This window comes from Barbatula barbatula, assembly GCF_947034865.1.
Source record: "Barbatula barbatula genome assembly, chromosome: 4".
NCBI lineage: Eukaryota > Metazoa > Chordata > Actinopteri > Cypriniformes > Nemacheilidae > Barbatula > Barbatula barbatula.
Window position 1 is genome coordinate 4,032,046 of NC_136768.1, and position 27,145 is coordinate 4,059,190.

The following is a 27,145-nucleotide window of genomic DNA, read 5'->3' on the forward strand; positions in this document are numbered from 1 at the left end:
GTGCACCACCCAGTAGATGTGGACAACACCAGGTTATTTAACAAACAATGGCAGAACATATGTTTTTATTTGAACTATTTCTTAAAAGTAATCAGGACACCTGCTTAAGGGAATATTACAGATGATTCGGAAACGCTTGTTATTCTTCACTCCAGTTTATGTTCCGATAAACTGAGAGTCAATGGCAGACTGACTGTTCAACATTTATCTGAATGTTTTTAATTCTGGCGTGATACGTTCTCTGGGTCAGAGGACATTACACAGGAAGTGTTGGAATTCCTTTGGAGGCGTGTTGATGCTGACAGGCAAGGACACAGATTATGGGATGGGGGTTATCCGGTGGTGCTCTTCAGCTTTTTCCTCTGTGATGTGAAGCATAGCTGTAACGTTTATGTAACAACTGACTAAACATTACCTTTAGAGCAAAATCAATACAGCGAGCCACAAGTTTGTATATATCTGTCATGTTATGTGAAAGGTTGTGAAGCATTCGCTGGAAATTCAGTTATAGGCTGCTATCCTAAGGCCCAATGCATTCTGGGATACCAAAAATAGGATTATGGATGCTGGAATGATGCTAGATGACCATTCAGTTTGAAGAACCAAGGTCTAGAGACTATTTAAGTAAACAAAATAAGGGCTTCGTCTGTATTCAAATACACCCAAAAAGCAAATGTTTACATTTTAAATATTTTTGCATGATGAAGTTTTTGAATGATGAAGGTCCATTTTGGGCATTATTGTTAAATGTGTTTTTCCTCTTCATTGTTTGTCTTTTTTATATGACATGATAAAATATTATACATACAACATTGCAATTTTAATTCAAACAATAAACATGCATATCTTAAACATTAAAGAACGACAAAAAAAGCGAAAACAAATAAATGTTCAAAAAGCTAAAGCTAAAAGAAAAGCCAAATGATATATTTTTAAATTGTTTCGTATGCAATGACTGTTCAACAGACGCAGCGATGAATGACCACGCAACATTCTTGCCCTGCGCCCCTCCCCACCGCCGTTGAGCTCACCGCGCATGCGCACAGCGCTGTCAGGGCACGGCACACTCACACCGACAGTATGGCGGCGGGCTGCTGCTGGAGGGATGCTGCTGTCGCCGCTGCCTCCACGATGTGATCGGAATACCGACTGCCTGCGGATTTACTACAGCCACCACCGAGGCCTGTCGCCGTTATTTCGATAAAATGGCCCGGCTCGCCGATTACTTCGTAGTAGTCGGCTACGATCTCGATAAGAGAGGTAAGAGAGATAACGTTACACGCCGCGCGATTCTTCTTCTTCCTCCTTCTCCTGATCTGCTGTGCCGGATAGATAGAAGCGTATTAATAACGGTTTAAACACGGTAAACAGAAGGCGGAAGGTGAGGGTTAGAGGGATGGAGGCGGGACCGACACAGCTGATTACTGGCCGGGCTGGGCGATCTACGATGAGTCGCGGATGTCCCGGGCCTCTAGATCTGTAAACTCGAAATCAAAACCCGAATCCGGCCGATTATGCACGAACCTAAACCGTCGCGCGGCCATTTAACTGCACTATTTTAGTTGCACAGTTCGTGTAAAATGGATTATAACTTTGCATGCTTTAAATAAATATCGTTTGGCTGGCAGGGTGTGACTTTTCTAATAGGGATTTGTCAGTGCAACCTTTGCCACCGTTGCTGGTCATGTAACAAGCTTTTTAAGAGGCTGTTTGCTAATGTGGCAAATAGAAATGCACAGGAACGGTCGGTTTTGTATGCTTATATGCCAATATAGTGAATAGAAATGCACAGACTGTAGGAATGCATTCTTAGACATGTCAACCCTCAGAAAACATGCAGCGGTGTTGTTGAACACTGGTCCTTTGGCAGTGTCCCAAAGGATAGTGTGCTGCCTACCTAGAAAGCATTTATGGTCTTCACAAGCACCTGCAGCATTTCTTGACATTTTAGGATGCTACAAAGTATTGTTTTATTCTCAAAGATTTTGTTGCATTAAGTACGAAAACATTCAACAAGAGCGTTCATTTGTACCATATTTAGCTATTTTTACATTTTCCATAGGATTGCTAGGGGTTGGAAGCCTGGCAATGTCATACACTTTAAAATGGTCTCTTTTAGTGTCTTTTGTTTTCGGTAGGTTGAGTGTTTTGTATAAGTGGCCTAGATTGGTGCCATGAAATGGTCCCGGTGAGCATTCATTATTCACCAACCCTCATCTGAGAAAAGCGAGTAGCAGGATACCATCATCCACCCTTTATATAGAGAACTGCGTGCGTGCATGTCTTACTTTATTTATGTGTCCTATTTGTAAAGGCACACGTAAGTGTTGTCCATGGTGAGCTCAGAAACAGGGATCACATGGGATTGATGTGTATGTCCGGTTTAGGAGCCCTTCGCCGCTCAAAAGGGTTTCTTATTGTCGCTGTTGAAATGCCCGATTTCATAGGTGGCCTTACATGAAGTCTGGCAGGATGTCGAAGAGCTGCACGCTCTGCAGAAAGTGTTTTCCTGTTACAAAACTGCTCGCAGACGCTAGCATCTGGTTTGCAGACCTTCAAGTTTAGAGCATAGGTGTGAGGGAAAATCATTTGTGATTTGTTAATACTATTAATTTACTGAAAAAAAGCTTGAAAGAGCAATAAAATGCGCATTAGAAGAGAATGCTGGAAGTATGGCAGCTGTTTTGTGGGGCGGGTTTATGACATCATAATCCTGTGACTATTGGCTTGATGTGTGACATCACAAGCGAGTGTCAAATCGCTGTTTAACACACAAGTGAAAGTATAGATAAATCTTTTTTTAGCATATAACACGTGTCAGAAATGCTTCTTGCATGTTTTCACCTTTGTTTTGGTTTACAGCTCTGTTGCAGTCGTGGTGTAGTGGTCTTTTTTTGATACATTGAGCTGTGTTACGCGTACGGCCATCATGTAAGGCCGTTTGTAAATATGATCTGGGATTCTGATAAATGTTTCTTTGGTCTTTTTTCTCAAGTGCTGCTTTAGTAAACTCTCACAGTGTACAAGTGCAGAATGTGTCTAGCAGAGTCAGAATTTTTCAACCGCCTTCTTTCATCCCCAAATCGGCATCCCAACTGCTCCAGAGCCAGAATGGCTGCATCATTGGAGGGGAGTGAATGTCAGGGTGGAGTCAGTCAGCGTCTGTTGTGAAACGAGACAGAATGCTGGGCCGGTCGCACTGCAAGGAGAGCTGCGCTGAAAAGGATTCTCTGGCCGAGGGGCTTTCTGTATAAAAACAGGAAATGGGAGTTCGGACTCTAGGGAGAAGACATGATTGAGAATCCAGATTGTCCTATAGAGTGAGAAAATGGTGGTCCAGAGTTTGGGCCGGGGTTGGACTTCCATTGAAATGGCTTTTGGGGTTCAGTGTACAACCCCCCCTTTCCTCGCCTCATTTTGCCTCTCTCGCCCCATTTTTTTTTCTTGGGAGGAACCCCGGCTGAACACAGAGAGGCCTTGAACAAAAGAGCAGAGCGTTTGTTTAGCTCTTCACTCTTTTGTATGTGTTGTCTCTGGCAGACTCTTTTCTTGTTTAACCCCTGCGTGCGTTGAGTGATCGGCCATGTTTCGTGTATTATCATGCTATGGTTACTCTTACATGAAACTATATTGTGACATTTGATTGTGTATATGAGTGGTGTCTGTCGTGCAAACTCTGCCACAACACCAGGGTGTTTGTTAGGGACCTGCTGTGTGGTTGCTTGTATTCTCCATGTGGTGGATTGGTTACTTACTGATCTGAGTCAAATAAGCCCCACCCTATAGACTATAATATTCTAGTCCATATATATCATGTGGGGTACGTCAAGAATTATTTTACGTATCTGGTATATTAACATGAAATTAATATCAGGGCTCTCAAACGATTAATCGTGATTAATCGCATCATGAACACAAGTTTGTGTTTACATTATATATGTCTTTGTACTTTTCATATTAATTTTGTATTTATAAACATTCAAACATACACTTACATGTACGGTATATATGTATTATATAAACACAAACGTTTTTTCTGGATGTGATTAAAGGTGTGTGTCCAATTTCTGAATTACGCTTGTTTAGACAAACAAAATCTTTTTTTCATCATTTACTCACCCTCATCTCAATCCAAATACGTACGACTTCTGCAGAACTCAAAAGAAGGTAATTTGAAGAACGTCCATAACCAAACAACACTGCACAACACCCCCATTGAATTCTAATCTCCTCAACAAGCAACATAATTTGCGCTAACGTTTATGTTCGTAGCGCAGTGGTCTTACATGCTAAAACTGAACTCTTTCCTTTACAAGCATCACTAATAATTGCCATTGTGTTTTTTAATAGCTAGCCAAAATAGGTCTTACTCACAGAAGCCCGACTTTAACAAATCTGCCCTCTGTCCGCCTTAGAAAAGCGCACTGAGTCAGCCGGACATCTCAAAAAATTCCCCAACAGAGCACGCATTCTTATTCATGAGGGAGAATTGGCCCGAGGGGGCCGTGGCGTGATACGACGGCCGCTCTGTGTTACCATGACACCCCGCTTCTGGCCATCGGTCAGACTATCAAAGGCTCTGTGCCGAGGAAAAGGGTGGCCGGAGCAGTGGATACAGAAGCCCGGTGCCCATTCCTGCAGCGTATGTCCGCAAAACCCAACAGGCAGCTGGTGGATGAATACTTCTCATTCATGTGGCAGCCGGGGGGCTAGAGGGCAATGGAGATTGCCCTCATTCTGAGAGATGCAGAGGCTCACACACACCAACTTTCCGTCCCTTTTTGTCTTGGAAGTGGAATGGATTTGCCTGTGTGTGGATATGAAGAGCTACAACATTTAGCAGAGACTGGGACTAGTGGTCACGCAGGAAGGTTGCCAAAAGAGTTATATCTATTTTTTATAAACGATATCCTGGGGCATGTTGTCACAAAAGATCAATATATATGTTAAATAAACTGTTTCCTTCTCCTGGCCAATTTGTTGAAAACGTTCAGTTGTAGCTAAGATTTCATTTTTATGCTTGTATAAAAATGTTGTTTGCAAACCTCAGACTGAGAAATGTTCACTGGACATTGTTTTTCGCTCTTCCCATGATACGTTTGAAACTGCTAGTCATGTGGTTTCAGTCTGAATGTGGCGAATTTGCATGATGTGGTATTGGCCTGATATTCAGCTTTGCACTCTTGTAAAAATATTCCATGTAGTTTCAGAACGTGGTAAGCGGTGAATAATGACTTTTAATGACAGTTAATGTCAGTGCTTGTGCTCCATGTCAGGGGTCTTGTGGGTCAGTGACCGGTCTCTTCGGGAAGGTTGTGAAGGTCGGGGCGGGACAGGGGGAGTCTGCTCTCCACAGCCGGAAGCCTTTCATGGTCTTCCCTGGTATTTTGAGAATGCGCCCCTCTCACCCTCCCAAGCCCCTCGGGTGCAGACTGGAGATGTTGTTCTCTTGCATGACTGTGAGGTTACGGGAAATAATTCTTCTAAATCCCTTTTTTCCATAGCTGAGCCATCAGATTATTTAGGGGTCTTTGGCATTGTGGCCGTCGGGACACAGAAGCATGAATTATATTCTGCGTCCCCCACGTTCTTTCTGAATCTCAATAGCAGGATTCAACCGCAGCTCACTTTGTGTTGATTGGCCGAGCACTGGGCAGCTGATTGGTCCATAAGTGGATGTGAAAGGAACTTCTTTTTTTGAAGAACTAATGTAATTGGCTGGGACAGTTTTGAAGACTGAATTTTATGTACAAATGGTCAATAACGCAAAGGTCAAAGTTTTATGTTCGCTGGCAGACTATGGCCGAGGTTGAGGTCTGAACTGTCTTACCCTGATCCTGATTTCACTACTGCTTTACATACGATTTCCAAACGTTGACGTGAGGCTTGGAAGGTTTGGTGAGGTGGAATGCCTGATTCATGACCCCCAGCATTACATAAGCAGTGTGATGTCTTTGCCCTTGTCAGTTTGCTTTTCAGCTGTTACACAGGATATCGGTCATGGGCTGAGCCGTTTAACTGTGGAATGTTTAACAATTGATGCAACTTTCTTGATGTTTGAAGTTATCCAAAGTTTGCCTGCTTATCTTATCATTGATATTAGCCTGAGGATTGTTAAATCCGTAAAGGTCAATGTGCAGAAATGCAACAAAAGCAGTACAAATCATGTACCGATGTGCAGATCAGGGGTGAGTGACAAGTTGGCAAAAAGATCAGTCACAATCATTTATAGCAAACCTGATATAGTTTGCCATAATGTTGTTAAATAAAAATAAATAATATTTAATATTTTATGAAAATCATGTACCAAGCCTACTTTACACTAGTTAAAGATTATTTAACCTTCAAACTTTCTAGTATATTGTTTATTCAACAAACAAATCAAAGATGTTCTTCCCGAGCAACCCAGAAAGATGTTCTTAACAGCCACAAGTCTAACAGGTCTCAAGACCGACAGCAGTCTGATTCAAACAATATGCTTTTGTTCCTATAATTTACACATTCATAAAAACTGTATCTACATACTGTACCTACATCAACAATGTTTTGCTAATCGCAGTAAGTGAACGACAGAAATATTGTACTGTACAGTATTTTAACTGTGAGCAGCGTGCCGCTGAACAAGTTTAACCAGAGGAAATTATTTATGATTTATCACCTATAATATATCGACCGATAATAAAATGACCATTTATCGGTAGATACCAATATGGCCGATAATCTATCATGCATCCCTTAATATATTATTGTGATATTAAGTACATCGGAACAAACCCATTACAATTTTTTCTCCTAAAATCAAAGAAGCCATAATTTAGGTAAAAAAATTCAACATGTAACGCTTCCCTAATCCTTGTGTCATACAGAGATTAATGCCACTTTGTGAGAGATTGTTTATCCAGAATGTAAATTAAACCCGATTCATGTTTCATACCTTGACTTTCGTTTGTTTTACAGGCTTACAATCCCTCTAAAAGCTTTGGAAAGCTCTTGAATACACCATATCTGAAATGACACCACAGCCTGTCCACTGACAACCAAAATGCCTCACCAAAAATAACGAAACCACAGGTCTTTGCATAGAACACAGCCGTGCCGCGGTTTCACAAGAGACCGACATCACCGTGGCATTAAACATAAATTCTAAACGTTTGGCGTTTATAAAATAGCATCGTAAACCTATTTTTAGAGCCAACAAGGTGCCTTTGTTGTTGAACTAGAGCTAGAGCTTTTAAAAAAAGTGTGGAAATTGTCTTCACTCAAGTGTTTCCGCTATTGAAAAATAGGCTTGGGTCTGAATGTGGTTGTGGGACGGGTGGCTGTTGGCGAGCAGGAAGGATGTGAGTTAGCTGAAGAGCTTTCTAAACAGCAAGAGAAGAAAACGTTGCTCACGGTATCCCCGAGTGACAGCAACATTTGGCAGATGAAGTGCCTCTCAATGAAGGTCCACCTGGAATCGTGTGACCAGTCCTGTGGGTCAAAACTCAAGGATTTGGGTCTCACGTAATGCAATTCTTATTGTGCGTCTGTTTTAAAAATAAAAATAATGTCATGATTTATTCACCCTCATGTTGTTCAAAATATGACTCGTTCTTCTGTGGTACACAAAATATATTTTTAGAAATGTCTCATTGGTTTGGTGTCTATAATAGGATGAAAGTCAATGGGGGCCAAGTGTTGTGTGGTTTCAAATGTTCTTCAAAATATCTTTTGTGTTCTGGAGAAGACAGAAAGTCATTAAGTTTGAAATTACATGAGGGGAAGTAAGTGATGAAAGTTTTTTTGGGGGGTTGAACTATCCCTTTAAGTGCCGCCCTAAATGTTGTTGCTGTCATGGAGACTTAAGTGTTTTGACAACGTGACTCTGGTGATTAAAACAAGCTGCGGTTTTCTGGTTTTGATACGTGGCCAAATCTTTTTCCAGGACGCGGACTGACGCATTTAACTCTTTAATGTGATGTTAAACACAGCATGCCACTCATTTGACTGTTTGTACGTTTAAATAGTTAACCGTAATTATTTATCTTAGCTAGCAAGCTAATGTTGCATTTTTTGACCTGCGTCTCTTAAGTGTCTCTCACTTTGGTATAAAGTGTGCTTTTTGTAGTGTCCCACCCACGCGCAAACACGTCTGTTGTCTTGCACAAGCGGCGCTATACTGAATTCCTGCGGCGGTCGGCGGTGTTACTTTAAAATTCAGTGTGCATGTAAAGGAAGTTGGTGTGACCGGTGTCCCGACCACAAACTTTAACTTCTCATCTCGATGAATAAAGCATGACTGTCACACTTCTTTATTACAATTTTGAGTGGTGTTTAAAACAGTCCCGTATCAGTTTTCCCATCGTCGGCATGTGTGATGGGATCTTGTGATTTTTGCCCCGCAGTGGCTCCTGTAGCCTCCAGTTTCACTTCACCTGCATCTGAATGAATCGACTGTCTGGTGGCCGGTTCTTTCACATCCTTAATGGAGTAGGGATTTAAATTTCTCTGTTGATAACCAGATTTTCTTGCGTGTCAAAGCAGAAGCAGTTCGTTTTCAGTGTGATCGTGAGGCCCTTTTACCTCATTTCAGCTCCAAATAGGATCTTATGATGTTAGGCACAGCTGATGGTGGTGATTATTGTTCTGTATGGTTGAGTTTGTGGTTGTTGGAACTGTGTGCCAGAGTCCAACTGCTCATCGTTCAGGCCCATTCATTTGTTTGAATTCTTACCTATATACAGATTTTTGAGCATGAAGTACCCCGTTTAATAACTGGGCAAATTAATGAATGGGTTGTTAACAGCCTCTATTAAGGTCTGCTGACCCATTTTTCCTCCACCAGAATTTCAGAGGGAAAATTTGTACCTCCATCGCTTGCTTTGATTCCAATCTTTTTGTTTTTGTCCCTGGAGTCCAAAAATGAGATCAGAATTATCCTATCCAATGTCCTTTTGTGTCCACGCACACAGGTTCACTGTCGGCACGTGTGAATGTATAGATCACTTCTGTTACCGCGGTTGAGGATATGTACACACGAGCTCCTGCAGGGCTTTGGCAGACGTCTCCTCAGGGGGACGCTTGAGAACCTTAGCTTTAGTTTCAGCCGATTCAGCTGTTATCTGGACTTTTGGAATGGGAAAAGAATGCTGGGAATCAGTATGAGTGAATTAGTGTTTCGAGAACAGGGCCTGTTTGTGCTTGGACGTCTCTCTCGCTCTTCACTTTCACTCACATTTTGAGATTGAGAAAGAGGGAGGGGTGGGAACGAAAGCACGTTTTAAATTTCCAAACATGCGGAGGCCTCAAATTGGTTCGATGCCTGAGCTCGGATATCTTGGCTTGATTCTATTTAAAAAAGAAGAAAATGAAACTAATCCAGTTTTTTCACTTTTACCCCGCGGCGATAACATATAATAGCGAGCGAGTGCAGAGTGACGATTGCTGGACTCCACCGTCGCCCGGGGGGCTGGCAACACGCCAGATCTGTGTTCGAATGATTTGTGCATTTCCTCCACACGGCCTGCAAACCTGCAGTCTTAATCTTTATCCAACTCTGGTGTGATTAGGGAGAATTTTGGGATTGTGCCACCTAAAGATCATTCTCACCAAAGGATTTTGGCAGTGTACAGTTTTGTGAATAGCCTCTATTGTGTTGCATGAGGATTGGACGTGCTCCACAATTCAGGTATTATGTGTTTTATATGTAAACCAGCCCATTCAGATTTAAAATGATAAATGTCTAAAAGTGACTTCATAACCAATTAGTTAAAATCTGAAAATCGTTTACTCATCCTCATGTCATTCCAAACCTGTATGATTTTCTTTCTTCTGCAAAACACAAAAGAAGATATTTTGAAGAATGTAGGTAACCAAACAGCATTGTCCCCATTGACTTCCATTCTATGGACACAAAATCACATAGACATTTCTCAAAATATCTTCGTTTGTCTTCCAAGGAATAAATAACACTATGTAGATAAAGAAACTATATTTGTGGGTAGTTTCTATTTTTGGATACGAGGGGAAATGGTAAGGAAAGGTGAAATTAACCATTTGATTTCAATACTTTTTACTAGCTGCGATGTACTGCAGTACTGAAGTCATTCAAGGATTCTGGTGACGCCCAGGCTGCATATTACCCTTAAGTTCATTTCACACAATTCATCATTGTTTACCTGGATCATGCTGGAATAAACATGGCCTGCTTCGTCAATCTGGACTGATGTAATACAGGAGCGGCCGTGTTTACATACTGTTGTCGAGACATCAGCCACGTGCACCTATGCCACTAATGCCAATAGTGAGTCACCTTTCTGTACGTGCAAACTAGCGCACACACATGTGATGGGTTGGAGGGAATCCAAAATATGGTGCAATCCCCTTTGTGTGCTACCTGCTACCTCATTACGAGCCTTACTTTATTGTAAAAACTATCCATAACTTTTACCTATCTAGCGCCATCTCTGTTTGAAACATAATATTGGAGTTTTCTTATGTACTTAGATTTATGTGGGTTGCAGTGAAATACTTGGGGGTGGTAAAATACTTATATATATACATGTGTTTCTGGTTGCATATTTTTCTAAAATGAATATGAAAAAATTGGAGGATGAAATCATCTCTTTTGTACTTCTGGCCCTGCAAGTGTGTGTTTTGATTTGTATGCGTTTGCTTCTGTGTGTCAGGTCTTGGGAGGCGTCCCAGTTATTGTTTGTTTTATAGAGGGTCTGTTCAGGGTTTTGTTTAGCCGCTGAAAGGTCGGGGAGGTGCTGTTCCTTCTCTGCTGTCCCGTAACTTGTGATGTTCGCATTATTACTAACGTTACCTTCATACTTTAAATCTATAATATTGTTTTTTATTTAAATGCATTTATTCAAAATTGATAATATAATAGAGAGCAATTTAGGTATTGCATTGAGATATAAGACAAGGCGCACAAGCACCACAGCTCAGCCTTACACAAGCACAAGCTAACCACCAAAACAAGGTTTTTCACAAATATACAAAAAACTGCTTATACATCTAACAAACAGCAAATCTTTGATTTCTCAAGGAAATTTTTGAAAAACAATCTGGAATTTTCATCTGAAAATAATCTAGAACGTGACTTAATTTTTGTGTATTAGGATGAAACATTATACGACTGTATGTGACGTTATTGGTTAATATAGTTTATATATTATTCACAGCAGCGTAATAAAACCACATACCTTTATTAAGAAAGTATAAAGGGTTCATTTTGATTTTGTCGGTCACAAACATAACAAATAAAGTATAAAACTGATGGGATATATGATAACGTTCATAGGCTACTACTTGTTTACAGGTCAGGAAGTGTGCATTATCAGTGTATTATGTCAAATGATGTTTTTGCTCCGTGAACAATGAATAAGGATGTAATTCATGAAGGGTTACGTCTGGGTTATCATGGCAGATGAGCTAAACGTGTTTTCTGATGACGAGTAAACTTTTCTGTTGGTCTTTGTTTTTATAGGAGGTAGTGAGGGTCAAGGCCGGATTCACCAGCGTTTCCCAGAGAAAGACTGGGAAGATAATCCCTTTCCTCAAGGCCTTGAACTGGTAAAACATCACACACAATGACCAAAAACATAATATCCCAGAATTCTAAATATGTTTACAAACATCTGCATACATTGGGGTCTAACTGACTGTTATTTTTCATGGGATGTGTGTTTGATTTAAGAAAAGTCTTGAGATTTGTTTTATTTGCTTCAATGTTATCTGTTGTTGTTTTGTTTTCTCTCAGTTCTGTCAGCCCAACGGTTGGCAGCTGGTTCCAGAAAGAAAACCTCCATCTTTTTTTGTGGCGGTTCTCACAGACATCAACTCAGAGCGACATTACTGCGCCTGCTTCACTTTCTGGGAGACTGTAGAGAACCCGCAGGTGAGTGGTGGTCGCTTAGGTAAAATATAGATGGTGAGACAAAAGTAAATATATAACAGAAATGATGGGAGAAGAAATATACTGCGGTTTGAAAATATAAATTGAGACTCAATTTGTGTAGCTGCTGAAAGGAGAATCCAGCGAGGCTGATGAAGATGATGGTCCAGGTCTTCTTCAGCCTGCTCAGCTCTACGCTCCAAGAAGCTTGGTTTTGGTCTCCCGTCTGGACCACTCAGAGGTCTTTAGGGTAAGAAACTCACATTCACCCAAAATCTAAAACCAACCCGTTATTTCTGCTTACTCATGCCTTTCTATCCCCACAGAACTGTTTGAGTCTCATCTACACTGTTCATGTGGATGGCCTCCACGTTCCTATGGAAACGGTGATCGGAAACCTTCTCACCTGTATCATTCCCATAGCTGGAGGATCTCAGGTGAGGATCAAATTCTCTAATAATTTTATTTTCCTTTTTTGATGTAATCTCTCTGGATGAATGAGTGTGCAATGCTTGTCAGAGATTACAACATATTTGTAAGTATGTTTGCTGTGCATTATGGGTAGTGTAGGAGCCGTGTTGTCTTGTGGTTGACACGGCTTGCTGTGGTCTCTACTTTCATTGCAGAATAATGGACCTTTCATGACCATTGGTATATGGTACATTAATGCACTTGATAACAATAATTCATCTATAATTCTTGTTTATGTTAATGTTTTACCTTATAAATGTTTTTTGCCCTAAATAATGTCACCTGTGCTCAAATGATGCTTCACTTAACATCATTACTTAATAATGGAAATGACATTTTATCAGCCGTAACGGGGATTTTTAATGGATGTATGAAACGTGTAAAATAATTCAACCCTGCAAAGAGTTGAACTTTTCCAAGAAATACCCTCCTCTATTGTATAAGAATTTGAAACATGCAAGCCTTCTGCGAAATGTTTATAAGATTGTTTTTAGTCATCTAACGTAATGACATTCATGCACGTTTAAGCTTGGCTACAGTGTCAATGCTTTTCGGGTTCACTGCGTGTGCATAGGTTGACGTGAGGTTGTGTTACATCCTAATGGTTCCCTTCCTCCAGTTTACACCTGACTCCTGTGTGTTCCAGATGAACGATCCTCCTCTCTGTAGTTTAACTGACATTCTGCTGGGTTGTTTCCAGGTAACATTTACCCTCCGGCAACCTCAACCAATCAACCCATCTGTGATTCAAATACAGATCTCCGCTTTGCGTTTTTCCCCCAAGATCAATGCACCCTTTTCTTTCTGATTCTTCTCAAATCGATTGCATCTGCGAATTAATGAAATCTGTTTTGTGATGGTTTCTCTCATCTTTTCATTGTTTTCTGGGTGTGCGCATAAACACTAAAGCGCTCTCCAGACGCACACCGTGGATTATAAAGCCAGTGTTTGTATCATGGTTCTGTTGTGGATTGAACATATGGGGCGGGACGTGGCAGATGGCATATAATCACACGGCATGTATGAATGACACAATCGTCACTCCATAACAACACGCGGTGGCTTCACCATGACATTTCGATTGTTGAGATATTGCAAAAGAGTGGGAGGGTTTGTTTTTTAGGGATTATATAAAGACTTTGGGTTAGCTCACATGCTTCGGACGTTTAGAGCTGTGGGGCCTTTTGCGGGTGTTGCAGGTCCCAAACATGTTTCCCCTCATTATTTTTCTTAACTTCCCTTTTCATGCTTTAAGTACATCTGTTAGGCAGTCATTTGTTGACCAATAAAAAAATGAAGAAGCTTTGAAAACTCAGATTTTCATATTTCAAGTACTTTCAAGTGCATTTCATCTGTATTCTATTCACCAAGGTTATTCGCTGTGTGATGTGATACAGTCTGTAACATATTAAACAAGTCTGGAAGAAATGAAAATGGTCATGATATAGCCAAGCCAAGTCAGTTGAAGTGGCTGCAGTTTTTATTCTGGAAGCAATTCTTTTAAATCAATTTGGACTTCCTGGAAGGCATGTCTTACTGTCCCTGACCCAGGCTCACACTGGCAAGATATGTTTATTTTTTATGTAAATGTGACCATACACAAGGATGAAACATCACATTTAGTGTTACGCAAGTCGATGTTTCCCAGCCGTCTATCCAAAAATAATCTTTGCTATTTTTAAAGCACATTTCCTGTGAACTTTGTTCTATGTTTTATTTGATCACGGCATTGTTTTGGTTTGCATTTTTCTTGTCATGCATTTCCTTGTTTGCTCTCTCAATTTTAGTGTGTCTAACAGTTTGTGTTGCATTTTGTCTGTGTGTGTGCGTGTGCGTGCGTTTGTATTTCCATGTGTGCTGTCAATCTAGCTGGGCCAGGATGACATAGAAGAGAGCTCGGTACGGCCAGTTTGATTTTGTTCAGCTCTGTCTGTCGCCGTCATCCCTGCTCTTCCTTCTGTGTTTCTCCACCAGTACGCCCCCCCAAATATCAGAGGAACCAATCAGAGTGCAGAACTATCTGATTGGTCAAAAATTATCCTTGTTTTTTTTAACCAATCACGTTATTTATTTACTGATTGGATCGCAAATTTTGTTTCCAGCATCACTCCTGTCGTGTTTCAATCGCTTTAGGGGGCATGTGACCTTTGAATGGATAAAAGCTGCTTATTGGCTGAACATAAGAGCTAAAAACAATCATTACAGTTCTATACTAACATTCATGAGTACTAGGGTTTGTTCAGAATAGTCGATTTATAGTTTTGTACACCCCTAAAAATGACTCGGGGTTGTGTAGATGTAAAAAAGTCAACCCTGTGGATCTGTCCTTCTCTGTTATTGCCGTAAACACGCATTTGGGCGTAAACGTGCATGAGCTCTAACATGATGCTGAATCGATGCCCTTTTTTATTGTAGTTGATTCTATTGATACCTATGATGACATCACCCCCTGCATCACCACCTTTTAACTTTCTGTTCTCAAGTGACATTTCCATTGATGTAATTCTGATATGAAATCAGTTCGTATCACCAAAAATGGGCATAAACAACGTGTTTTATCGTGTAAATAAATCTAGGCAAATTATAACCTAATTTAAATTTTGTTTGCTTTCACTGCTGATTATTGCTGAAATGAATGCTTGCTTTAAAATCTGAGTGTTTTGATAACATGTTTGGATATTGCATTTTAATTTCAACACGTACACTTTCTTGGCATGAGCTTTCCAAAGATATGAGTGAGATTTAATATTCTTTTCATTTTGTTCTCAGGCTTCTCAACATTTTAGGGTGTAAGATTATATTACAAATGCTTAAATACCCCTTGAAATCATAGCTAGCTTTGAAACTTTATATGCTCGTTTTACATGCTCACAAAATTGCCCACATCAAATGCTCTCTAGAATTTCAATGTCCATCTCTTAACACCAAATTGTAGTTTATGGCTCCATAGCTTTTCGATATCTTCCTTACATTTTCTGTTTCCAAAGGAAGTACTCTTAACTGGACGTAAAACCAGACCTGGCACACCATTTCACGGGGTCTTTAGGTCAGCTGATTTATAACATGAGAAAGATCTGGAATTCTTCCAAAACCTTTCCGGCGGAAGCACATGTTGCTTTTCGGTGCTGCGTTTTAATGGTGAATGGCTTCGAATTGATCCCCTTTCTTTAGCTCACCCTACGACCAGCCTGCTGCACACTCATTAATCCTTCCCATAATGCCGCGGTGGAGGTGCCTCGTTGTTTTGTTTTAAATTGATCTAAATTACTTATTTTCTCTATATCTGCTTTCTTTTCCCCCTCTTGTGTCTCTCCGCAGAGGACCATAACGCTTGGCGCGGGTGACAGGCAGGTCATCCAGACGCCCATAAACGACTCTCTGCCTGTGAGCGGATGCAGTGTGGCTCTGCTTTTCAGACAGCTGGGTAAGCCAATAAGAAACAGGCTTAGGTGCTAAACAACAAATCAGCTTCATTAAAACAGCAACAGTCGGTGTCAAGTGCCAGAGGGGGATGGTGTAATCTCCACCCGTGGGCTGTTACGTAAATAAGGGTAGAAGTGCAGACAGATATTTTTTATTTGGAGGATTATTTGACCCTTCTGTCTCTTTCCTTTTTAGGAATCTTGAACGTCCTCTGTCTGTTTTGTGCTGCTTTGACGGAGCACAAGATTCTGTTTCTGTCCAGCAGCTACCAGCGTTTAACAGATGCATGTAGAGCCCTGCTGGCCATCATGTTTCCTCTTAAATACAGGTACATACAAAAAATGTGTATTTACGTTATGTTCAATGCCCTCATGTAATCTGTAATCAAAAGCAAAATACAAAATAAATTTTGTGTATTTAAAAAAATACAGACCTTTTTATTGATTTAGTTTTTTAGGGAATAATTATTTCGAAGTTATAAAACTAGTATTATAATGTTAAAGGGATACTTCACCCAAAAATGAAAATTCTCACAATCGAGGTTGCTCCAAATCTGTATACATTTATTTGTTCTGATGAACACAGAGAAAGATATTTGGAAGAATGCGTATAACCATATTTTGACTCCCATAGTAGGAAAAATAACAATGGTAGTTAAAAGTGCCCTAGCACTGTGTGCTGTCCTTATATTTTTCAAAATAAATAAACAGAACAAAAAATCGATAACGTTTTTTTTCCCCTATTTTCGGAGTCAATATCTCTCTTGTTATATAGAGTATATGCAAATCTACAATTATTGCTTCATGTTCTGTTTTGCATATTGATTAATGTTTTAGTGTCGTTCGTTTTTGGTCTTTTCCAAAAGAAGTTTAGTCTTTCTGTTATTTATTTTGTAAAAACGTTAAAAAACTAGCTTTGTCCATTTATCCTCCATAAATGTACACAAAAAATGATGTATTTACTATTTAGTTTCAGCTGCATAGTCCTTTTAGCTGTGTTAAACTGGGTCTCTTCTAAACCAGTTTGGGTCCTCCTAGCCTCATCATCTTCCATATATTTCTGTGCAGTTTCACATACATTCCCATCTTGCCTGGAAAGCTGCTGGAGGTGCTCAGCACTCCGACGCCCTTCATCATCGGAGTCAACTCCATCTTCCGCTCGGAGACGCAGGAGCTGGTGAGATTCTTTCCTTACGTCTTCTCATCCCACAGATGAACTAAAGAAGTTGATATCAAACACATGGGACACTGAAAGATAATATTTGATCAGATTGTATGACATGTGGTGCTTTGTGTGGATACTCTTTCATGTGATGCACAACTCGAAACAAAAAAGAAACAATTGACCATTTTTGGTTTCTAAACATCCATTGAAATGCAATGGTTTCAAACCAGGATGCTTACATCCCCGAACTTGTGTTTGTGTGTATACCAAATGACAGATGAAATTAAGCCAGAAATACAGTGAAATTTGATTGGACGCGCACCCTTTGACGTCCACAACAATAGATATGGGCTGCCGACTTCCTTTAAAAACTTGATAAGAGTGTTTATATTGCTGTCTGCTTGATTATATGATTTAGTTAGGAATCACGAGAGCGGAATTCTACTGTTTAAATGTCCTCCGCTTGTTCTGCATGTTTGAGTGAATGAGTTGCACATTTTAACATATTACAAGCTTCTTCCAAACATATGACACTTGTGGATTTGTCTGTATCTTACTATACAAGGACATGAACACATAAACTTCATCCATAGAGTTGTTCTAAATAAATTTTTCGAGCATTTCACTGTTTGTGTGAAGCTACTGTCAAACATACTGAAGCTCAAGTGTCTTCGCGACCACCTGCCAAAATAAAAGTCTGCTTACTTTGGACCATATGTTAACTGTTGTAAACACTATCGTACTTTAATATTTACGATAGTAAGGTTCAAATATACTATAGTACATAATTATTTTACTTCAGTTTACTGTAGCAATACAGTATTTTTATGAACAAATCTATTTACTACTGTATAGTAAAGGATTGAAAAAACAGAACTTAGAAATATTTAAAAGGTAGAAAACTCATTTGGTAAAAACAAAAAAAATCATATTGCCCTAATTTATCCATTTGTATAATGTTAATTTCCTTTTTCAGTTACCTGTCTATTCATTTGACCTGCACTTGTGTTGTTTTAAAGATCATAACAGCCGTGTATACTTGTGCAACAACGGCTTGTCCTGTGCTACAAAACTTTAAACCTCTGTAGCACCGGTGCTATGTGCAAAAAAAGTTTACGTACAGTCCTGTAATCTGTTTCAAGCAGAGGTGATGAGAAAGAGGCCAAAGTTACAGATTGCAGCCTTTATTTTTATTTGTAGCACGGCGGCATATTATATATTTGTTTGTAGAATATGATTTATTGCCATATCGGTATTAATGACTAAAATGTTGGTATTGATCTGTGTTATTGTCGATCTGTGTTTTTGATATTAACCTGCGTGTCTATGCTTTATTCACAGCTTGATGTCATCATCGCGGATTTAGACGGAGGCACAGTTACCATTCCCGAGTGTGTCAACATATCCCCGCTTCCTGAGCCTCTTCTACATCACACACAGACGGCCATCTCTATGGTAACCAATCAGTTTTAAGCGCTATGTAGAAATATGTCATGCACAGGAGGAGATCCTGATTTCAGGGTTATCATGAGGAGTTTAACAAACCACAGATTAAGGAAATCTAGCAGTGGAGCCGAAAAACAGTGGAAGAAAATATTGATCTCTGTAATGAGGTTTTATGCCATACGTTATCAAATGATTCTTGGAACAGTCTAGGTTACTTGACTGTAACTTCCTTGTTTATGTCACATTTACAGCATTTGAATAAGGTTAAAGGATGTACTTTGTTAATGTGATGTTTTTAACAGTTTTTGTTATCACATGTGTTTTACAGGCCGCTGTGTTTTATCTCTTAACTCTAAACTAACCAGCACCGACCAACTATAAACCCCCAGTTATATTGACTTTTAATGGTTACTTTACTACCCAGAATGTAAAGTTTATACAGCAATCTGACAATGAATACTGAGGAGAAACATTCTGTTGAATATAAAAATGTTTATGGTTCGCTAGTCATACTTTCATACTTGGGAACTTTATCAAAGGAAGTTTTTTTTTCTTCACAAAAACACCAACTTGACAAAGTGCAGAAGGCTTTGCGGTCGGGCCTTTAATTGTTACAGATAGTCCTTAATACCTTTTAAAGCAAATACCAGACCTAGTTGTCATCGCCGCCGAAGTGCCTTGATATGCATGACTTTGTTCGATGTGTTGATGTTATTTCCATTGAAACAGGAGGTGTGTTGAGTGCCCCCTCCCCCTTTTGAAATAGCATCATTTACGATACACCGGCTCCTGGAATCTAATAAGAAGTGTATGATGATGTCATAAAAATCGTTGATCCATATTGGTGGAAGTGAGAGATCTTTTTAATGTTATGTCATATAAATGCGAACTTGGTAACCGTTTTGGAGGGGGTTTCTTGGGGGTGACTTATTCATATTGAAAAATGAGTGGTTTCCTGCGTTGTAGGGGTTCGCGTAATATTAAATAAGAGAACTGGAGAGTCTGGTTTTGTCTTTTTGTTCATATTGAATCTTAATCACAACAGAAACGTCGTTCCTCGCAGACATACAAGAAACACTCCGTCTCTCTAAAATGTGTGTCTGTGGCGCCATGTCGGCCAGAGGATACATGTTTGTGCAAGAACCGTATCTCATAACAATTTCCCTCAGAGAGATAATAATCATGGCTCAGAAAAGAGATGACCGTGCCTCTAGTCTCTACAATAAACCCATTTCATCTGCTAATTGCCTTGAAAAGCTCGGTTTCCATAGTTTTTTTTATCCTCAGTGTTTTTATCTAAAGGATAGAGATGCTTCTGATAGTTGCGCTAGCAGCTGCCATCTTCAGTTTATAAATCCTGAGGCTTTTCAATTAGTTAAGTGACTATATACTGAGCAGATGGACAGCAGCCTGGAGAAGGAAGAAATCGATCTGTAATAATTAAAGCAGGTCAGTTCGGCAGTGGGTACAAAATACTCATACACAAATCTTTGACTTGTGTCGTAGGTTCTTGATCCAGAACTGGAAGTGGCAGATCATGCTTTTCCACCCTCCATTCAAGCATCTTCGCTGAAGATCCAGGTAATTTCTCCATCGGCGGTCTCAAACGAATTCTATCTCATCCTGAAACTGTCGCAGTGATCGTGATGTGGACTTGTGTTTTAGGACAAGGAGATTCGCGCCATCTTCCTGTGGCTGTTCGCTCAGCTCTTTCAGGGCTATCGTTGGTGTCTGCACATCATTCGGATCCACCCAGAACCAGTCATACGCTTTTATAAGGTACTGCTAAGACAAGTCCATAAATTACAGTTTGCGATTTAATTTGCGACACTGAACTTTGGCCTAAAAAAGTGTTTTTTCTCCAGGCTGCATTTTTGGGTCAGAGAGCACTATCTGAGGATGACTTCCTCATGAAGGTGTTGGACGGCATGGCCTTCGCCGGGTTTGTGTCAGAGCGGGGTCCACCCTACCGAACCACAGACCTGTTTGATGACGTGAGTCCTGCATTCGGCTGTTCCTGTCGGGCGCTTTTAATAAAATAATATTTACAAAAACATGTAATGTTCTCTTTCCTTTGTCTTTCACAACAGCTTATAGCCAGTCAGGTGGAGCGCATTCGACAGGAGACAGGAAATTCTCAAAAAGTGATGAAGCATGTTAAGGAGCTGGCAGAGCAACTTTTCAAAAATGTACAAATCTTGGCACTGTTTTTTATTCTATTGTAATACTTTCAATGAATCATATTAATAATATCATCATTTCCACACCCTGCTGTTGTTAAATTAAAACTAATAAAGTTGCACACATTATCTAAACTAGACCAATACTTCTTTAGGTGAATGAAGCTGTGCATTAATACGATTTTTCTCTCTTCTCGCAGGAGAACCCGTATCCTGCGGTGGCCATGCACCGAGTGCAGAGAACAGCTGAAAAGGCTCAACCCCGTGTGCCGCAGACCTCCTTCCCACCCCTGGATGAAGTCGGCGTGCAGCTCTTTATAGATCACGCAGCTGCCAAACTTATAACCGCTCCACCTGTGGTCAAATCCGAACTGAAGGGCTTGGTGCCAGCCGGCCCTCCACTGGGTTAGTTTGCCTCGCTGGGTTGTTTAAATTGAGAGGCTAATACTTGTCTGGCTAAGATCGAATTTGGGCAGAACTTGTTGATGTAGTGTCAATCCGGTTATCACATTGATCTCTATATTGTATTTTATTTATCTGGTTTCTAGCTGACATCGTGGACAGGAATGGGAACGTTCTGGCCAACAGTGCCAGAAGACTTGAGGTGGTCAGAAACTGCATCACATACATTTTTGACAACAAAATGCTAGAAGCCAAGAAGGTAAGTTTTCTGATTTTACAGTTTACTTAAACATAAACCGAGATTTATTGCACTTGTAGAATCCCGTTGACTCAACTATTATCTCAATATAGCTAGTAGGAAAATGCGTCCACGTGTTTGTTAACTTGTACATATTTGTATTCAGTTAATGCCAGCCGTAATACGGGCTCTGAAAGGTCGGGCGGCACGCGTGTGTCTGACCCAGGAGCTTAACCAGCACGTTCTGCAGAACAGAGCCGTTCTAGATGACCAGCAGTTCGACTACATCGTCCGCATGATGAACTGCACCCTACAGGTTAGAAAAAGCATTGTGCTTTAATGCAAGACTGGCAGTATATTTATCAAGTAGATATACATGCACTTGTTAACATAAATTTTCCTGGATGATGTTCCACAAAAAAGACACTTTGAGTCCCGGCTCGTGATCCTTTCTGACTTGTGTTCCTCTCTCTGTCCCCCATCTGGTTTCTCATCTTCACTGTCCTGTGTGATAAACCCATAAAAAGGCCCCCCAAAATTGTTATTGATAAGTTACTATTGGCATTCAATTCCTTTCAGTGTCTGTATATAAACTATGCTGTTTTGTGTGTGTGGATTCAGGACTGCTCACATATGGATGAACATGGTATAGCTGCTGCTCTCCTGCCATTGGTCACTGCCTTCTGTCGGGTATGGGAAAATACATCTGGAATTTCATTATTCTGACTGCCTCTCCTTATTATAATACATGAATCTATTGAATATTGTATTCAATAGATTATGGAATATTGTATTATTTATGGCATTTTACCATAGCTTATACAAATCTTTAGAGAAATTAAGACTTAAATTGTATTTGTATTAAACTACTCTTTATTAACATTGATTGATGGGCAAGTTAACATGTTTTCAATTGTGCATTATAGAAACTGGGTGGAGGCATCACTCAGTTCGCCTACAGCTGCGTTCAGGAGCACGTGGTGTGGACCAACATGCCGTTCTGGGAGGCCATGTTTTACAGCGATGTTCAGAAACACATCCGCAGCCTCTACCTGGAGAACGAAGAAGAAGGAGATGCATCCACTAATGTAAGCCGCAACCTTAATCCTTGTTTTATAGCTTTCTGTGTTCTCTGAAACCATGCTATTTTTTAATTAAGTTCTCCTAACCCTTGACCTCTGTGTCGTTCAGGACAGCGAGGGCGGTCAGCAGCAGGTGAGCGCGCTGGAGCTGGCGTCCGAGCAAAGCCGCCTGTGGCCCACGCTGAGCAAAGAGCAGCAGCAGGAGCGTGTTCAGAAAGAGGAGAGCACTGTGTTCAGCCAAGCCATCCATTACGCCAACCGCATGAGCTACCTGCTCCTACCGCTGGACACCAGCAAGAACCGCATGCTCCGCAACACCGGCCTGGGAGATGTGGAGAGCGTCAGCAACAGCTACGTCACTAACAGGTGTGTGCTCGTGTACTGACACACTAACACGCTGTATAGATTTGTCAACGTTGTCATATCAGAAGTATTGTTTTTATACAAGATGTGCCCCTACGAAGGTTTTAAAATGTTGTAATGTTGGTCAACTTTATCAAAGATATCAAGATGGAAGCTCGTTTGTATTGTTTCTCTCCATCAGTATTGCGGGCAGCATGGCGGAAAGCTACGACACAGAAAGCGGCTTTGAAGACGCTGAATGCTCGGACGTGGCGAACTCCGTTGTGCGGTTTATCAACAGATTTGTTGATAAAGTGTGCAACGAAAGCGGAGTTACCAATGAGCACCTGAAAGCCCTTCACACCATGATACCAGGTACTGCCTTTTACACTACAAAATGAATCTAAAAATGCATATTTGAAATATTAAGCGGTATTTGTGGAACTTTCATGCAGACATCGTTCAAATGCACATCGAGACGCTGGACGCAGTCAACAGAGAGAGCAAGCGACTGCCGCCCATCCAAAAGGTAAACGACTCATTGTTTTATGTTCCACTGGCCAGGGAAGACAGTGTAGAAACCCAGGCAGACTCGCCCACACCCCACTTCACCCCCTCCATCTTTGGTGCATCCAGGTGCAACGGCAGGTACGGCACAGCCTCAGTGACCACGTCCTGTGTGATGCATGCTGGTTTTGCAATCCACTTTCTGTCCTCCACCGTGTTGACCTGCTATACTAAGCACACTAAAGTCTAAAGTTCTGCTTTTCGTTGCTTTGAAGGAAGGTTGAGGGTTAAAAACAAGATCATCTCTATCGGCAGCATCTGTGGCCTTACCACAGAAAATTATTTTAACTTGTCCATCAGTTTGTGGAAAACAAGATATTCTTTATAGAAATGCAAATACAATTGAAGTCGAGGTGTTTTTTTTTACAGTTGAATTATTGTTTGCGCCCTTTATTGTCATTGCTTTACTTGTTATCAACGTTCCTTTTCCATGTTGATTTTGATCTCAGGTTGTGCTGTGTTTTATAACGGCCATACAAAACCTTCAAGGGTAATTTGATTTTGTTTGGACGTCAGTTTATAGGTTTGCCCAAACATTTTAGTTTTATTGCGCTATCAAATGCTTTTTATCTGATCTCAAGCAGTTATCGGTGCATAACCTTTTCCAAGGTGCAGTGTAGTGTGGTAAAGAATGCCTTTTTTACGTTCATCTGGAAGAACGGCACTGCATTCTCACTCCACAGTATTCTAGGAAAAAGGACACGGTGCTGGAGAAACCAGTCATGCATCTTTCATCGCCAATAGTGTTGCCTAGCAACCAGCGTTTTCACAGGATGCCAACAAGGAACCGTTTCCCATAATCTAACCAAACGTGTGAATGGATCCCACCTGGCTAGACAAATAAATTGTTTCCCATCAGGTTTTCTAAAGTTTCCCATCATCGGTTTCTACATTTTTCCATTTCACAACACATGTACGGTTTATTTGTCAACTCCCCGATAATGGTTGCACAAGTTATCCATGCCTTTGCTCAAGTTTACCCAAGGATGAATCTTGTTTTTGACTCTCCGCAACTTCCTTTCTTCTGTGGAACACAGGAGGAGAATCTTACTCAGACGTTTTAGGGCCAAACGTTACGCATCTTTTCACATTCAGCTGAGGAAAGTCAGTCATATGGGTTTTTTATTAGGGGTAAACTATTCCTATAAGCTCTGATGAGTTTGCACAGAAGATCTGTTTGCAAAACCTGATAAATGTCAATCTATACTGTGATGATATTCACCTCTGTTGTGTGACCTGTTTGTTTGTGATTTGACAGTGGTTGTCCTCAAGTTCTTGGTATTCGAAGCATCTGCATGCTTAATGTGAAGCGTGGTATACATTTCTGAGCCATTTTCTTGATTTCCCCTTCTTTATCTGTCTATTTCTCCTCTTTGTATCCAGCCAAAGCTTTTAAGGCCGACGCTTCTGCTTGGTGAAGAGTTCGTGATGGAAGGAATGCGGGTACACCTCATAGCAGACGGGCGAGAGGAAGCCACGGGTGTGATGGGCGGTCCGCCCCTGCTACCGGCCGAGGGAGCCATCTTCCTAACCACCTACAGGATTATCTTTAAGGGCACGCCCACCGACCCTCTGGGTGAGCTCTGATTGGTCAAGGGTCATGCACGTGTCTTTGCATTATAACTGACGGTGTCTTTTTTTAAGAACATTCAAAGGTTTGCATTTTTTGTGCCCACAAAATGCTGTTGTTGTGTAAACGAATGGCCAAAATGGATTCAATGTCATACATTTTTAGTTGAAAACCGCCCCTTAGTTCAAGAGGTTTTAAGGCTGGATTGAAACCCGAAGTTCTGCTGGTGATCGTGAATTATTGAAATGACTGAACCTTAGTTTCGTGTTATGTAAAGAGAACATTCATTTTAATTCCAGCATAAGTACAACGTTATGAAAGCCAGTGTCAGTGTGGCTAAAAGTCATTACACATTTTTTGTCTTGTGCAGTCGGAGAGCAAGTGGTCTCCCGCTCCTTTCCCATCGCCTCTCTTACGAAAGAGAAGAGACTCTCAGGATCTCAGGTCAGCGTTCCCTTGGATCAGTTAATCCAGGAGGGCCTTCAGCTGCGTTCCTGCACGTTTCAGGTGAAGAGCTTCACTTATTCTTGTTGTTTCACTTTGTCGTTGGCACATCAATGAGTTGCATTGCATGTGGTATTTAGCTTGTGTTTAAAATGGACTCTAAAGATGTACTGCAATGATCCATTAACTCTCCTTTTCATTCTGTAGCTCATGAAGATCGCCTTTGATGAGGAGGTGGCTTCAGATTTGGCTGAGGTGTTTAGAAAACACGTGCATAAACTCAGATTCCCGCAGCACGTTCAGGGCACGTTCGCCTTTACAGTGGGCCAGTCTGCCAAGCTTGTGGTTGAACACAAAACCAAGGATAAGAACCAATCATTAAGGTAAGAACGCTTTCTTAGTCGCCCCACTCATATTTTAGGGTTTAAACGTTGGGCCCTAACAACGCCAAAGTCATGGGTTTGATTTATTGGGAAATGTGGATACTCATGAAGTGTATAGTTTGAAGGTATAGTTCACCCCAAATGATTTCTTTTCATCATTAATTCATCCTCATATTTTGAAGAATGTTGGTAACCAAATAACATTGGCCTTCATTGACTTCCATTGTATGGACACAAAACTGCTGAGACATTTCTTAAAATATCTTTAATGCTTTACAAAAGAGTCAAATACATGCTTTGAATGGGTGAGTAAATAACAGAATTGTTATTTTTGGATGGACTACCACTTTAAAAATCTCATTTTTGCCAAACCGATGATAAACATGCTTTAACACCATCTTTAAAAAATGCACCATGGCAATAGCTCAGATCTTGGAGACAGGTTATGCATCTTCCTTTTTTAAACGGACTTAACTGTGTTTAAGTTTAATGTTTTTATTAGCTTGTGCATTCGAACCCATGACCTTGGTGTTTCTAGCGCCATGCTTTACCAGTTAACATGGATTTTAGCCAAATTATATTATCTGCATACTAAAATAATGCACATTTGTCTATGTAAATTATTAGTTTTTAGTTTTTTATGTGGTACTGTGGATTGTAATGGTTGAATTATTTAGCATCGTCATTTATTCAGAGGTAGTTAAAAAGAGAATGACTTAAATGAGCTACACAAGTGCTAAAACATAAACCAAACTGAGTCAACTGTATTGAAATGTGCTTTGCTTCCTTTTACAGAACACTGTCTAAAAACCTGGTGAAGACTGCGAAGAGAACCATTGGGCGACAGCATGTGACCCGGAAGAAGTATTCTCCACCCACCTGGGAAAACCGAAGCAGTTTGCAGTCGGAAATCGACGAAGATGAGATCTCTGGTGAGATCCACCAAATTATTTTTAATGCGCTTCCTTTTTCATATGCAATTTTTTGCCAACTAAACTTTTTTTATTGGGTAATATATGATGAGGTCATATAATATTGCTTTTCTAATTGATCAGTGTCTGAAGAGCCCGATCAGAGTTCCCTCACGTTGTCTTCCACCATCCGTTCATCTGACCGGCAGACTATGAGTAATGCTGTCGAGCGGGCTTGTTGCCGCGACTACCAGCGGCTAGGATTAGGAACACTCAGTAGCAGCCTGACCCGTTCCAAAAACGAACCCTTCCGGATCTCAACCGTCAACCGGATGTACACCGTCTGCCGAAGGTGATTTCCAGATTCTAGAAATGTCCCGCACTGAGTTAGGGACCCAAGTAATGTTAATTTTTGTGTCATCGTTTTGATAGTTACCCCGGGTTACTGATCGTACCTCAGAGCATCCCAGACTCCACCATCCAGCGCATCTCTCGCTGCTACAGGCAAAACCGCTTCCCCGTGGTGTGCTGGAGAAATTCTCGCACCAAAGCCGTGCTTCTGCGCTCGGCCGGCCTGCACACTAAAGGCGTCGTGGGGTTCTTCAAATCACCCAATGCGACCACTTCAGGTACAAGTC

At 40.8% G+C, this 27,145-nt stretch overlaps 1 protein-coding gene across 8 annotated transcripts in view; it reads left to right on the top strand.

The window, feature by feature from the left end:
- The first annotated feature begins 1,014 nt into the window (after positions 1–1,014).
- sbf1 (SET binding factor 1) overlaps positions 1,015–27,145 on the top strand; it is a 32,974-nt gene continuing 6,843 nt past the window's right edge. For 3 of the 8 annotated variants that reach the window (XM_079454942.1, XM_079454945.1, XM_079454948.1), the window contains exons 1-29: positions 1,070–1,260; positions 11,477–11,562; positions 11,750–11,887; positions 12,009–12,134; positions 12,211–12,321; positions 13,002–13,055; positions 14,225–14,254; positions 15,674–15,779; positions 15,974–16,106; positions 16,846–16,954; positions 18,284–18,397; positions 19,895–19,969; positions 20,054–20,167; positions 20,254–20,382; positions 20,479–20,577; positions 20,769–20,973; positions 21,117–21,229; positions 21,375–21,524; positions 21,830–21,898; positions 22,135–22,296; positions 22,400–22,656; positions 22,835–23,007; positions 23,088–23,161; positions 24,583–24,775; positions 25,140–25,276; positions 25,421–25,596; positions 26,392–26,528; positions 26,652–26,859; positions 26,940–27,136. In XM_079454942.1, coding sequence (XP_079311068.1) covers positions 1,206–1,260; positions 11,477–11,562; positions 11,750–11,887; positions 12,009–12,134; positions 12,211–12,321; positions 13,002–13,055; positions 14,225–14,254; positions 15,674–15,779; positions 15,974–16,106; positions 16,846–16,954; positions 18,284–18,397; positions 19,895–19,969; positions 20,054–20,167; positions 20,254–20,382; positions 20,479–20,577; positions 20,769–20,973; positions 21,117–21,229; positions 21,375–21,524; positions 21,830–21,898; positions 22,135–22,296; positions 22,400–22,656; positions 22,835–23,007; positions 23,088–23,161; positions 24,583–24,775; positions 25,140–25,276; positions 25,421–25,596; positions 26,392–26,528; positions 26,652–26,859; positions 26,940–27,136 — 3,730 coding nt within the window. In that variant the 5' untranslated portion in view covers positions 1,070–1,205. Of the gene's footprint in view, positions 1,261–11,476; positions 11,563–11,749; positions 11,888–12,008; positions 12,135–12,210; positions 12,322–13,001; positions 13,056–14,224; positions 14,255–15,673; positions 15,780–15,973; positions 16,107–16,845; positions 16,955–18,283; positions 18,398–19,894; positions 19,970–20,053; positions 20,168–20,253; positions 20,383–20,478; positions 20,578–20,768; positions 20,974–21,116; positions 21,230–21,374; positions 21,525–21,829; positions 21,899–22,134; positions 22,297–22,399; positions 22,657–22,834; positions 23,008–23,087; positions 23,162–24,582; positions 24,776–25,139; positions 25,277–25,420; positions 25,597–26,391; positions 26,529–26,651; positions 26,860–26,939; positions 27,137–27,145 lie in introns of all 8 variants that reach the window. The other 5 variants (XM_079454946.1, XM_079454949.1, XM_079454943.1 and 2 more) reach the window with 4 other exon arrangements.